The following is a 14,204-nucleotide window of genomic DNA, read 5'->3' as shown; positions in this document are numbered from 1 at the left end:
AAGGAGGGACTGTTAAAAAAGGAAATTCCTGGGGGCTCAGAGAGGTGTAAGGAAGATAGGAAAGTGACAGGGAAGGTAGAAGGGGACAGATGAATAGAAACAATTGTTTCTTTTGGGTACAAACAACAATTTGTAACAAGCCTTGGTTTCCTTAACAACAAATGGGAAACATCTAACTAGGCTGCTGCAAAGAGCCAGGTAAATGCCCCTCCTTTTTTGTACCACCACAGCTCAGACACCAGTTCCTTCAGAAAGCCTTCCTGTCTCAGTACCAAGATGCCCCTCACAGGGGCACAGAAGAGCACAGTGTCAGTACAGGGCCTTCCTCATAGTTTTGAAATGTCTGTATCTCTGGATGGTGAACCCTGGGGTGGAAGTGCCCCCATAGCTGTTTTTCTTCAAACTAAAACATCCCTCCTTGGAGGATACTTTAGAAGACTCAGGAAGGACAGGAAACTTACAAGGCATAGAAGTAAAAATTCACAAGCCTCAGGGGGCTCCTGAAATTTACAGAATTCACAAAAATCCCTCTTAGAAGCTATATTAGCTTAATGATGGCTGCTGAGAGGAGATGCTCCAACCTGCAGCTGCCTACAAGTTGAGCTCCAGGGATGCAGTATTCGGGATTCAAGGCCCATGCTAAATTGGGCATCTCAGTGACAGCCTGACCCTCCCTTGGTACCTTGTAGGTGATGACTAGACTGGCTGCCAGCTTTTACTAGCCAACCACACAAACAGGAAAAAGACCAGAGATGAGGCCTCTGAGCAGCAGCCAGCATCCTTAGGCATATGATAACCTGTTGGTGGAACAGGTACTCTAGCCATGTAACAGCACTATATGCAGACAGTATTGCCCACAGTACTGGGAGGAGAGAGCTGCAGAGTGTGACTTGGCCTTTTCCCTGCTCAGGCAGGCTGCCAAAGGCCAGCAGCTCAAGTTCTCTCTTTCCCACCCCTTGCCTGGTCACTGGGCTGGATGCATGGATGGCACAGGGAAACCAAGGATGCTTGTCACCCCCTGCCCACATGCAGGTAGCTCGTATGTCAGCTCAGTCAGAAACAGACCAGGCTGGAAGTTGAATTTCAATGAGTGCCTCAAAACATGTGGATCAACTAAAAAGCCAGCAATTCTGGGTGCTTAATCCCCAAAAGCAACTTGGTGGCAGATCTGGCCTTTGGTGATAGGAGTTCAAGTGTTCCTCTGGCTCTGTCAGACTTTGTAATAAACTTAGGCCTGCCCATTACCTCTGAGCTTTAACAGGTCACAACCTGTGTTTTACCAAAGACCGCCCCTGCTGTGGACAGTCTCCTCTGGCATTGTTGCACAGAACCCTTAGGAGGACCACCAGTGACAGGTGCCAATCAGATCGTTTCACGACTGCGTCTGTTTACAGAGGACCAGTAGATGTCAGTGGCGAAACCTGCAAGTCAGCCTGCCTGTGTCACTGCTATGCCTGACTATCATCCTGGGGGGTGGGGGTGGGATGGGGGCTCCTGATCAGTCTCAGGCCAGGAAAGAAACTCTGGTATGTTCTATCAAACAGTGCCTGCAGTTCCTAGGCCTCTCTCCTTCAGCCACTTTTACCTCGTTCCGCACTTTCAGGCCCCTTGGAATAGCTCAAAAATTCAGTCTCAGGACTCCATTGGCAGGCCCAAGGCTCTAGATTTTCTTTCTCAGTTCTTAGGCACCGTCACACCCAAAACTGAGTGTTCTGACTTCACTCCAACGCCACAAATGTAGTCAAGCTTGAAGCTGATGTGACAGGACATCATCCCCTTCAACTGTCAGGACACTTGAGTCACCCACTCTTCCTCAGTCCATGCCCCAACTTAACTTCACCACCTGTCAGACAGGAGATCCCTCCTCAGGATAGAGATCAGGACTCTATACTTCAGCACCACCCAGGTGAACATGTGGACAGACCTCAGGTTCTGCTGACTGGATGTCTCTAGGGACAAAAGGCACTGTCTATGACGTGACCAGAGCAACTACAGTCTGGCAGAGTCGAGTTCACAGCTCCATCCAATGGGGTCTACACAGATGGGATGGTCAGAGACCACCTTGGCCTCTGGTCCTCGTGATTAACACCAGGATAAGCCAGAATGCCAACACAGCTTGAAGCCAAGGAACACAAAATGGGAAACGCCCTGAGCCTTTGAGCAGCATGTGACTGATTCTCTGGACAGGTCAAGTCACAATCTGTCTCTGCCTAAGGGGGCTTGAGAGAAGGACAGCCATGCATAAGTGGGGTGAAATCTGTTCTTTGGGAACAGGCTCAACACTCAAATACTCATAAAGCATAAAAGAATGGCAGGTATGTTTTAAAAAATTAAGTTTATAAATATTTTCTCCGCTGTACAAAGTTTTCCCAGCCCTGCCCACCCTTCACCATTCGTGTTTCTCACTTCTTAAAAATCCCAATTATATTTATTTTTTTAAATCATAAAATATATTTTCCTTTGTTCATATTTAAAAATATTTACAGGGAGGCAGCAAGGCCCGGGTGGACAGCCAAGGTCAGGATGAGTCCGTGCAGGGGGATGGAGGGGGTGGGAAGAGGTGGCAGTAGCTTCTCTCAGTGACTGGCGAGGGTGGGCAGCTGTCCTCTGCAGACAGGTACTGGCTGTGGGGAGTGGGCGGGGGTGGGTAAGGGTCTGAGTCCGAGTTCAAGTCCAGGTAGTATTTGCTGGTCTTCCAGCGACTGGTGCTGTAGTCACTGTCACACACATCTGTGCTGCAGGGTGTTGTGGGGGGTGCCATACCTCGAATGACGTAGGGCCTAGAGGGAACAAAGAAGAAGTTTACATGGGTGCCTAGCCACATGCGTACAAGGCCCTTGAACTGCTGGTCCTTAGCAATTTTTATAAGCAGAAGGCCTGCTGGGTGACCTGACCTAGAGTTTAGTCTCTTTCTCCCTTTCTGCCTCCATAGCTAAGGCTTGGTAAGAACTAGATCTCTGGTCCTTTCCCAGACAACAGGTCAGCAGATCCTGTTGGCTGACTGGCAAGAGCTCAGTTAACCTCCAAACTTCTGTTTCTCAAAAGAAAACACTCCTGCTTTGGAGGTGTGGGTGTGCATATCACGTGTGAGTGCGCATGGACAAGTATGGAGGACAGAGATTGAACTCAGATGTCTTCTGAGTGACAGATCACTCTCCACGCTATCCTTTGAAGAAGGGGCTCTCACTCAACCTAGGGCTCACTAATTTAGCTATACTAGCTAGCCAGTGAGCCCCCAGGATGCTCCTGCCTCTGTCTCCCAGGCCCTGGGATTCTCAGAGCTCTCCGCCACGTGTGGCCTTTCACTCCATTCCTTATACTATGTGTCAAGGAATCTCCTGGCCCCAGCCTTATTTCTTAAGAGAATTGTAAAAAAGGAGTAAGATTCTATGTGGAACATGCTAAAAGCTTATGTGTCTACAGGAGAAAGTGTTTAACAATTATTGAGTACAATTCCCATGATCATTGAGAATGTATGGTTCTAGAATAGTCTTAAGCACCCTGACCTTGGTGATGTCTCCCAGTATCCAGGAGAGGGCCAGAAATTCTGCATCAGACCCTGTGTTCTAAACTCACCAAAGCAGGGATCAGTGTTTGTTTCAGAGTCTGGACCCACTATACTGGGGTCACACCATGAGCAGGAATAGGAGGTTGAAACAGTGGCACCACACATCTTATGGAACTCAGCCTCAGCAAGGTCAGACCGTGAAAGGGACAATGACTTGCAGTAGGACTCAGAACAAAGGCAGGCAGGATGGAAGACTCGGGAAATGGGCTCTGCAGGAATGGATATTTCCAGACTGGGACAGTGGCACACAGGGCTGTGGAGTCAGTGACAACTCCAGGTTGGCAGTGCAGGATGCATGTTATACTTTGACACTATCAGCCATTGCAGGTGCTTAAGCAGAGGGGCTGCAAGCCTGGAACAAGTCCAGTGCAAAAGTTCCCAGAAATGGCCACTAGATGGCAGGCAGGGACACCCTGCAAGACCCAGTAGGCCTGGACCCAGACAGAGAAGCTGTGTGGTTCCCCCTACCCCCCAGAGCCCTGTAGGTGGGGCCCTGGCCCTCTTTGCAGGCCTTGGCAGGCAGCCTTGCACCCTAGGCTCTCCAGTTACAACCAGAGCAGTATGCCACCATCCTGCTTCTCCGGTACATTCTGGGGCCACTAGGATGTGAATTCTCTGAGCAAGCAAAGTGAGCCATTTGCATCACGTCAGCTGTGCCTGCGCACGGGGCCCATCACCTGCTGCCCTGCTAACCCATGCTCCTCTGGAGAGAAAAAAGTGGCTCCCCACTGTACCTCCCAGCCATCTGTATGCAACTCTAATTTGTTTAGCCTGGGGTCTCAGGAAGATCTCCTGAATGAAAGCTCCATCTATGCCACTGGCATCTGTGATGGGTAAAGACTTTCGAGGCGGGGCGGGTGCCACCATACCACTCTAAGACAGACTCATTAGTCCTCTGGTGTGAATTTTGATGGAATATCACTGGGACCTTATGAAAAAGAGTAATTTACATCATTTACATCACCCCAATATTAGAAATGCTCATAACACCACTCTCACTCATAAGAACTGGTCTGAGAACCCCAATATAGGTAACTTGGGGGTTCCCAGCTCAGATAGGTCACCGTCTCAAGAAAGGAGCAAAAGTCATCCCCTGACTGGAGAAATAGCTCAGTGGTTAGAAATATGTATTGTTCTTATAGATGACCAGAGTTCAATTCCCAGGACTCACATCAGGTAGCTCACAACTGCATCAAACTCCAGCTCCAGAGAATGCTTCTGACTTCTTCAGGTGCACGTGTGCGCGTACACACACACACACACACACACACACACACACACACACACACACACACACACAATTAAAACTCATCCAAACAGAGGTTATATTAGTCAGGTTTGACCAGGGCCATGGCTGGGCTGAAACACAGCTGGGCCTGGAGCTCAAGCCCTGGGGCCTAAACACTGTTTTCCCTACAAGCACTGGGGGTGAATGTTCTTCTGGATTCCTTCAAGGCCAAGCTCCAGGTGTCCCAAGCAACAGAGAAACCCATTATGTATATATTCACTTGGTGCATTAACACTTAGCCAGCACTGAGCTCACACACAGCAGCAGCCCCAAGAACCCAGAGAGGAAAACAGTGTAGACAGAGCCCACAGGACACACACTAAGGAGGATGGACTCCTACCTGTATGGTCTGGCGGCAGGTGGGATGTTTGAAGAATAAAACATGTCCATGTTGTACAGGGAGGGGTCTGTGGCCGGGGATGGTGGTGGATTCAGGATCTGAGGAGAGTGAGAAGCGGTTATTCCAAGCCTCTCTAGCCTGAACCATTTATTCAGCTTGCTAGCTTGGAGTTTGGATCTCTGTTCTCTGCCTGTGGTCCCCAGAACCCTTCCAGAGCTAGTGAAACTTAGAAAGCAGAGGGGTGGCACCTGCCATCTTCTCCAAAGGTGGTGGTGGTCAGAGACATGCCCAGATGTCCTCGTCCCTCGCAGCATTACTTTGCTGGCCACTAGGGGGCAGTGTCACCAAGAGCCTTGGTTTCCAAAATCAGCACTTCCATCAGCCTCGAGTCCAGCAGCAGTAGGTCTCTCTGCAGAGGCAGTGTATCCACCTGCCCCATGTACATCTCTCTGCTTCCTCAGATGATTCCTGCTGCCCGTACCTGACTTTCACCCCTGCATCTCCTGCCATTCCCCGTGACCTGGCTCCTACTCAGGATGCCCCAAGACCCTGCTGGAGCTTTAACCAATACAGAGGTTGGACAAGGAGGAAGGTGGTGGCCCACCCCTTCCTCAAGGAGCTTTGCACACTGCCACTCACCCCTGACTGCGATGGGAAGAAAACAAACTGGTCTGTGAGCTTGGTGGCAGACCCCTCTAAATATGTCTCTGGTTAGATCCCGAGAGCTGGGACCTAGTCAATGGATCAATGGTAGATGGTATAAAGGCATTTGAAGTAGCAATAAGGAGGAAACAGGGACTACGTGGGAAAAGTAGGTGCCCGAGGAAGACTTTGCCCCAGCTCCTTTCTGTGCCCCTTTCTCACATGTCTTAAGTCATGAAATAGTTCTGCCCCGTCTCTCCTACCACCATGGTGTTTGGTTCCAGAAACTCCAGGCTGAAACCTTTGGATCTTTGAACCCATGAGCCAGAATAAACCACCCCTCCCTTTAAACTGATTGTGTCAGGTGTTTCCTCACAGTGACACATATTTTTAATCCTGCACTAGACTAGTCATGTTGACAGCATGTCTTACAAGTGTGGCCCTCTGCTGTCAGGAAGGGGAACTGTCTCCTATAGCATAAGAGGTCAAAAATGACAAATCAATGCACCCAGATAGGTACTGAGATTTAGGCACTAAGATTGGACAGCTCCACATGGCCCCACCTGTGACAAAGAAGAAACAGACATCTCATCTACACCCAGACAAGTCAGGGTCACCATGCATCTCTTCCTAGGGATGCACCAATGTGGAATGTCAGAGGACACTGACCACAGGCCAGAGAGGAGCTAGGTTAGCATTGCTGCCTCCAGATGCCAGGCTCAGAGCAGACTCTTCAGGAACAATTACTTTTCTTCACTTGATCTGTGCATTTGTTTATTTATGTGAGGCAGTGTCTCACCATAGCGCTCTGTCTTGGTCTGAAATTCACTATGTAAAACCAAGCTGGCCCCAAGTTCACTATGTAAAGTAGGCTAGCCTGGAAATCATGACATAGACCAGATTGTCGCTGAACTCACAGATATTCAATTGTCTCTGTCTCCCAAGTGCTGGCCACTGCAGTACTGGGATTATAGGCATGAGCCACAGTGCTCAGCTAAAATTGTCCTGGGAACTAACCTCAATTTGCCATCTCTGTGTGTGGCACCAGGGACTGAATCTGGAGCTAGAGCCATATGAGGCAAGCGCCCTACTGCTGAGTTATGGCCCTAACCTGCACATGTGTAAACTGGTAAAATCCACATTCAAACAATCACGTGAGGCTGGAGAGGTGGCTCAGAGGTTAAGAGCACTGATTACTCTTCCAGAAGTTCTGAGTTCAATTCCCAGCAACCACATGGTGGCTCACAACCATCTATAGTGGAATCCAATGTCCTCTTCTGGTGTGTCTGAAGACAGCTACAATGTTATTCATGTACATTAAATAAATAAATGTTTAAAAAAAGTATCATTTTAATGTCCTGCTTATGATACTAGACTGCACTTAGGCAGCTAGCTTCTTACCATGTGGTTGAGCATAAATTCACAATGACCTAAAAAACAATGTGGGGCTCCCTAGGGATACCTGCAAGAAGCTCAAAGGGATATCTTTGCCTTTGTGCAAGCTGCAAGACCCAGGTTAGGTAAAGTGCTTACAGAGAATGCAGCCAAGGGCCAAGGTCTCCAAGCACACCCATTATTATAGCCCCTCTGTGGCTTTGCCCTTTAGGGTATGTTACCACATTCAACCTAGGCCTAGAAATACTAGTATCTGTCTTGGCTCTTTCTTTAAAGAAGTTTATTATATCAATTTATTCACTGGGGTCAGGCGTACGTGCCACAGCATGTGGGGAGGTCGAAGGGCAGTCTGGGAGAATTTATTGGTTTTTCTCCTTCTACCACGTGCTTTCCAGGAACTGAGCTCAGGTTACAGGCATGTTGGCAAGCACCTTGCCCCTGCTAAAGCATCCCGTTAGCCTTATCGCAATTGTTACATTCACATAGCTTACTGCGCGGCACTGCTATGATTATTCAGGCGCATTATTAGTCACAGACTTCTCCCTGCATCTAATCTGTAAATGGAAGGACCGCAGGTCTGTGTGCACAGGGAAAGCCAGCATGTGTGTGTCTGGCACTATCTGTAGGGGAATGGGGCAGATGCTGGCATGTGATCCCCAGGAATGAGAGAAATATTACACATAGTCAGTGCAACAAGTCACTCTGGGCTGCACTCCAGGAAACAAGGCTCCCCCTCAGCTTGTCTCAGGGAGGGCATCTCCTCACGGGAGAGGGCTGATAGGACACTCTCTGCAATGCTTTCCCTGTAGAGTGTGGCTGGGAGAGAGATGGCCCCTCACCCTAACTCAGATTTGAAAGCTCCAGAGAATATGTAGGCACAAAAACGACCCTGCCTGGTTGTATCCCTTTGGGAGATGACCATCTGTTTTCAAGAAATCAAGGCCATAGTGGAGATCACAGATATTCCTGGTCAGAACAGTGTGGGTAAGGTCACCTGGGCTTGACAGGCCCAGCAAGGCATCAAGGGCCACAGTGTAAGGCAAGACGGCCACCTGAATGCCAGAAAGTTCCAGGAAAAACTGGAATTATAGGCGACAGGTCTGTTTCTGTAGTTCCTTCATTCTCGGAGTTTTGTCTTTGATTTTTGTTTTGTTTTAAACAATGTCTTGCTATGTAGCCTTAGCTGTTCTAGAACTTCTTATGTAGTCTATGCTAGCATTGAACTCATAAAAATCCTCCTGCCTCTGCCTCTCGAGGGCTAAGATTAAAAGTTTGTGACCCCAACACCAGGTTGTTACTTTGGGTTTTGAGACCGAAAGACTTGTATCTCAGGCTGTCCTTGAGCTCCTTGTGTAAACAAGGATAACCTTGGATGACCTTGGATTCCACGTATTTTCATCTTTATATCCACTACCCTGCCTGGGATGGAACACAGGGGGCCATCACTCGCCACTCTGGGTGCTGGAAGAATCACTAGCTCTAAAAGGCCTTCACCCAGGAAGTCCCTGGAGCCAGCACTGACCGGAGTGTCCCACTGCCACCCATTTATCTGCCTGTCTCACTCACCGGTGGATAGAGCGTGGCCTTTGTGCTGGATGAACTGCTGGATGAGGCCCCGGTGACGTGATTCCGGTCATAGAGGGGCACGCTGCCTCTACCCCCCACCAGGCTCATGGAACTCATCATGGACTTGCTGCATGGGATGCCTGTGGACAGGGCAAAGCAGGTCAGAATGAGCAAACTCTCACCTTGGGTCCTGATGCCCATGAAATTCTTACTCAGGTAGCTGTGTCCCAACTGACACCATCTCTACTTCCTGCAGGCTCAGGTTTCTGTCTATACCAGGGCAAGTCTCTTTTATAACATTCAGATTTCAGAGCGATTCTTGGAAAGGCTGGAGAAGGGAACTCTGTAGGGACTGTGAATTCAGAGCATACCTCACAGAGCCCAGGCATCCCAAGAATGCTGGGACAGTGACAAGTCCTACCCTCTACCCCTACAAAGAATCAGGTCATAGCAACCTCTGAACATGGCAGACCTAACAAGGCTTAGAGACAGAACAGGCCGGGAGAGACCAAAGCTGTAGATGTTTGGGCAGGCTCCCTGGTGGCCCCAGAGCAAACAGGCACATTCTCCCTTATGAGGTAGATATGGGCACACCATGCTACTGACAGAATCTGAAGCAAAAAGTGTGACCCCAGGGAACTTGTATTTCTGCGGGTGGCCCTCCAGGTCCTTCCCAGACAACTCAACCAAACCACCTCCATCACAGAGCGAATGTTCCAGGCTCCTCACCTGGGAAGGGACCATGCTGTGAGCCACCTGGGGCTATGAAGTTGAGGGGCACATGAGGAGCTCCACCGACATACTCGTGGGGAAAGGGCCCACTGGCCCCTGTGTAGCGCTGGCACATCACACGCTGGCAGACAAAGTAGACCCCGCCCATGACAAAGAGGGAGAGGATGATGCCAATGACAGGCCCAATGGCACTGCTATGAGCTGGGATGTCATCAGAAGGTGGCTTGTTGATTTCTGTTAGAAAGGGAAAGAATGCTCACTTTAATCCCAAAGTGAAACATGCTGTGACCCAACAGGACCTTGGGCTCTGATGCCCATGAAATTCCTACCCAGGTAGCTGTGTCCCAACTGACACTGTCTCTACCTCCTGCAGGCCCAGGTTTCTGTCTATGCCAGGGCAAGCAAGCCAAGCCTCTATGAAGCATTCAGACTCAGAGTGCTTTGCCCAAACTGCAGCAGCTTCAGGAAGGAGCAGATGAACTGGAGACATGGAATATGACTCACTTTGGGACCAATGCCACTGTTCCTGGACCTGCCAGAGGCGCACCCCTCTTTTCTGCCTGGCCAACCCTGCCTCCTCTCCAATGGCCCTGAACCATGCTCACATGGCATTGCCCAACAGTGTACTGGGTGGAGGTTGGCAGCAAGTATTCCCTGTGCCATGGTGGAAGAGAGTTGGATGAGTGGTCTGGAATCGGGTGTGAGCAACTAGGTGCCAGTCTCCAGGGGTCTACTGGGAGCAGAGCCCTTCTATCATCCCAATAGCAAGGCCACCAGAACTGAAAGGATAGGTCCTTGATTCAGCTGGCAAAAGATCATTCACTTTGGTGGCCAACAGTCTTACAGGCATCAACTCCATCCCTTCCTAACTGTCCACAAGGAGATGGAAAAAAACCTTCTGCCTCAGAGGACAGGGCCTGAGTGTGGGGAGTGTCACCAAATATACCAGGCCTATGACAGCCCATGTGCTGAACTCACCAGATGAGGCACCTCCCCAGGAGAAGACAGGGGACACCAGCAACCCCAACTCTGCCATCTAAGCTGGGCCACTTAAGAGTCAGTGCCCAACGTGTCTACCTGTGATGGTGTCTGAGTCTGTGGGGAAACTGCCCTCTCCCATATGCCCTTCTCTCCAGAAGCAGAGGTCTAAGCTCTGGTACCCATGCAGAGTTACCCACAAGCAGCAAAGCACTACGTCTCAGAAATTCCAGTTCCTTCCTGTCTCCATTGACAGCATCGAGAAAGCCTTCCCTGACTACCCTGACCACCTATCACCCAGCAGTAATGCCTACATTCTTGGCTATCAGTCAATGTTATTCAAGGGATATGTATGGCATATGTGTAAGTATACATGTGTGTAAAATGTGTACACACCATTTTTCTCGGGCCACACACAATCCCGGGTCTCCTGCTGTGAAGCAGATTGTACCAAGTAAGATTCCAGTAGCAAAAGTGTGGCTGCTACTCAGATCTGAGGCCAATGGCTCACAGTGAGGCAGACTCCCAGGTGGACCAGTACCTCTGTACTTCTGGCCTTACCAGCACTCCACCCCATTAGGAAACTCAACAGCTCATCCTCTGCTTTCTAGCTGTTTGCCTCTCTCTGATGGTCAGTGTCATCAACTTGACACAATCTAGTCACTTGGGAAGAGAATCCAGACCAGGCTGGCCTGTGGGTACACGGGAACCTGAATTTTGCCCTAAATTGTATGAGAAGGAGAGCTGGTGAGTAAGTACGCATCCAGCCCTGTCCTTCCTCTCCCTCCCTCTCTCTGACTGTGGAAGTGATCAGTAGCAGAACCACCCCACAATGACAGACTGGGATCTAAAACTGAACCCAAATAAACCCCTTCTCCCTAAGTTGCTTGTATCGGGGTCTTTCATCCCAGCAATAGAAACAGAAGTAGGACACTCACTAAATGAAACCTCCCAGGCTCCTCAGGCCTCACAGCTCCATCTGACCTCCACACCAGACCCCACCCCACCAAGGGACTGCCTGAAACCACTCACCACACATGAGCTCATCGGATCCATCAGCACAGTCGGGGAAGGAGTCACACTGCTGCTTAATGAGGACACACTGGCCGCTGGTGCACCGGAACTGATTGGGCAGACAGACAGCTGTGGGGAGAAAGGGGCAGTGCTCAGAGAAGCCAGAGGGCAGCAGCTTTGCCTGGCTCCGGTTACAAAAGTCTGGTTCTGAATGCAGACCCACCAGCAGGAAGACATTCTAGGACCCAGCTAAGATCATGCAAAATCTAGTCTTGAAGAACATGACCCCTGTTCCTAGGCCTTTTCAATGCCAGAGGGCACAGTGACCTGACCACGACAGTAAGCGAGAGACCGTGATGCCCAGCCTGTGCCCAGGAGGCATGCAGCCTGAGTCAGAGACAGCACAGAGCAAGAACAACAGGGTTTCCAGGAAGGTGGAGTCAGCAAGAATGCCATTTCCTCAGTGCAAGCAGACTGGATCACTGGAGCCCAGAACTCCATGAAAGTAGATGTTGCACTTGTAGGAACCAAGGCCATCTTCTCTAACATCTGGGAGAGAGTGGGTGAACAAACCTGCTGACTACAGCACGCTGAGGAAGCACCTGGGGCTTAGCTTCCTCTCACAATCATCTATCTGGACCCTCTCCTCACATGCTTCAGGTGCCTGGGACCAGGAAACAAGGGCACTCTGTCCGTTCTGAAAGTGGGAGGCCAGCATCTTCTACTACAGGTGGTGAGGAGTGAGCAGGTGAGTCGGGTGAGGGAGGGATTCTAAACTGATCACATATGACACTCTGAAACTAGAAGCAGACATTACTGGCTCTGTAACCAACCACCAAGCTCTCCTGTCTAGCCCGAGAGTAGCACACATGTACAGGAATAACTGGGGCTAGCAGAGCCAGTGTACCTTTATTTACGGACATAGGCAGCTAGTTGGTTTTGGCATATGTGCCATCATTATGGCTTCCACCAGATCCCTCAGAGCACTGGTGAGCTGCAAAGCAATCACCATGGCTGCACACAGAAACCTGCTAAGGTCACTCCAGGTCTTGTCCCCTACAGAACATGGGGTCGTGCTGAATGAGGATGCAGGAGACTGGCAGACAGCATCTGAGTCATTGAGAACATAACCGCTTTGGGCAGATAGTAAGAACAACTCAGTGCCAAATCTGGGTCTATGGTGCTGAGAACTTGTAGCAAGTGACAAAGTTCAGTGCAGGCCATGTAGTAGAGGGACATGCACAGCAAGTGCTAAGAGATGTATTTCATTGTGAAGATCTACAGGAGGGTCAGTGAGGGCTGGAGAGATGTCAACAGTTAGGAGACGCTGGCTACTCTTCCAGAGGGTTCAGTTCCCAGCATCCACATAGCAGGTTACAAGCATCTGTAACTCCAGCTCCAGGCAATCCAACACCTTCTTCTAGCCTCTGCAAACACCAGGCATACACATGGTATACATACATAATACAGGCAAAACACCCATACATATAAAATTGATTTTTTTAAATGTTAATTAAAGGCTGGCCAGTGAGATAGCTTAATATAGCAGTTCTCAAACTGTGGGTCTCACAAACTCTTGGGGGACAGGGTTCAAAAGACCCTTTGACAGGTTCACATACAAGAGATCCTGCATAGCATATATATTTTATGTAATATATATAAAATGATTCATAACAGTAGCAAACTTACAATTATGAACTAGCAACAAAATGTTTTTGTGGTTGGGGGGAGGGGGGTGTCACCAAAACATGAGGAATTGTATCGAAAGGTCACAGCATCAGGAAAGTCAAAAGTACTTAGTGGATAAAGATGCTTTTCGAGTATGTGTGCACAAGCATGCGCACACACAGACACATACTCACACACACGTATGCACACACACACATGCACTCACATAGGATTGAAAAAAAAAGGTGAGGGCCAGGTTGTGGTGGTACACACCATTAATTTCAGCACTCATGAGGAAGAGGCAGACAGACTTCTGTGCATTCAAGGCTAGCCTGGTCTATAGAGTTTCAGGACAGCCAGGGCTATATGGAGAAACCCTTGGGGAGGCGGGGCAGAAAGAAAAAAGAGAGAAAAAAAGAAAGGAAAGAAAAGAGGCTTAGAATGTCGCTAAGTTGACAGAGTACTTGCATATAGCATTTAGGAAGCTTTGGGTTTGATCCTCAACATATCACACTGGTAGCGTACATCTATAAGCCTAGCCTGCAGGAGGTAGATAAAGAATCAGAGGTTTTAGGCCACCCTTAGATACATAGCAAACTCAAGGTTAGCCCAGACTGCATATGCCCTATCTCAAAAGGGAAAAAAGAAAAAGTATAATGTATAGTTGTATATAAAATGCAGATCTCGCTGGTCAGGGGTCCCGGGCGGCCAGCATTATCCCCCAGATGGCACAATGTAGTGCCACACTGCCTTTGGGATGACACTGTACCGGGCATGAGCCCTGGAAGCAACTAGCTGATGATGGGATTTATCTTACATTTCCGCAGAAGTCACTACCAAATTAGAGATGTGAGCAAGACTCTCAGCCTGTCTTTAAGTCAACTGCAGTATGGGGTCATGCAGGAACATTTCTTCAGGCTGTGCCGAAAACTCACTTCATTTGTTCTCACCAAGAGGACCTGCCAATTTAGCTGTTTTCTAGCACCCCCACTTGTGGAAGGCAAAATGGAGCC

General features: G+C 49.3%; 1 protein-coding gene across 1 annotated transcript in view; it reads right to left on the bottom strand.

The window, feature by feature from the left end:
- Positions 1-2,383: 2,383 nt before the first annotated feature.
- The window catches only part of LRP5 (LDL receptor related protein 5), a 93,934-nt gene continuing 82,113 nt past the window's right edge, over positions 2,384-14,204 (bottom strand). The window contains exons 19-23 of the mRNA XM_080913228.1: positions 11,542-11,652; positions 9,529-9,765; positions 8,800-8,939; positions 5,197-5,294; positions 2,384-2,780 (exon numbers count right to left, since the gene is read on the bottom strand). Of these exons, the coding sequence (XP_080769354.1) occupies positions 2,519-2,780; positions 5,197-5,294; positions 8,800-8,939; positions 9,529-9,765; positions 11,542-11,652 (848 nt within the window). The 3' untranslated portion in view covers positions 2,384-2,518. The remainder of the gene's footprint in view (positions 2,781-5,196; positions 5,295-8,799; positions 8,940-9,528; positions 9,766-11,541; positions 11,653-14,204) is intronic.

This window comes from Micromys minutus (assembly GCF_963924665.1).
Source record: "Micromys minutus genome assembly, chromosome: 2".
NCBI lineage: Eukaryota > Metazoa > Chordata > Mammalia > Rodentia > Muridae > Micromys > Micromys minutus.
Note: the sequence above shows the minus strand (reverse complement) of the source record. Positions and strands in the feature narration are given on the sequence as shown.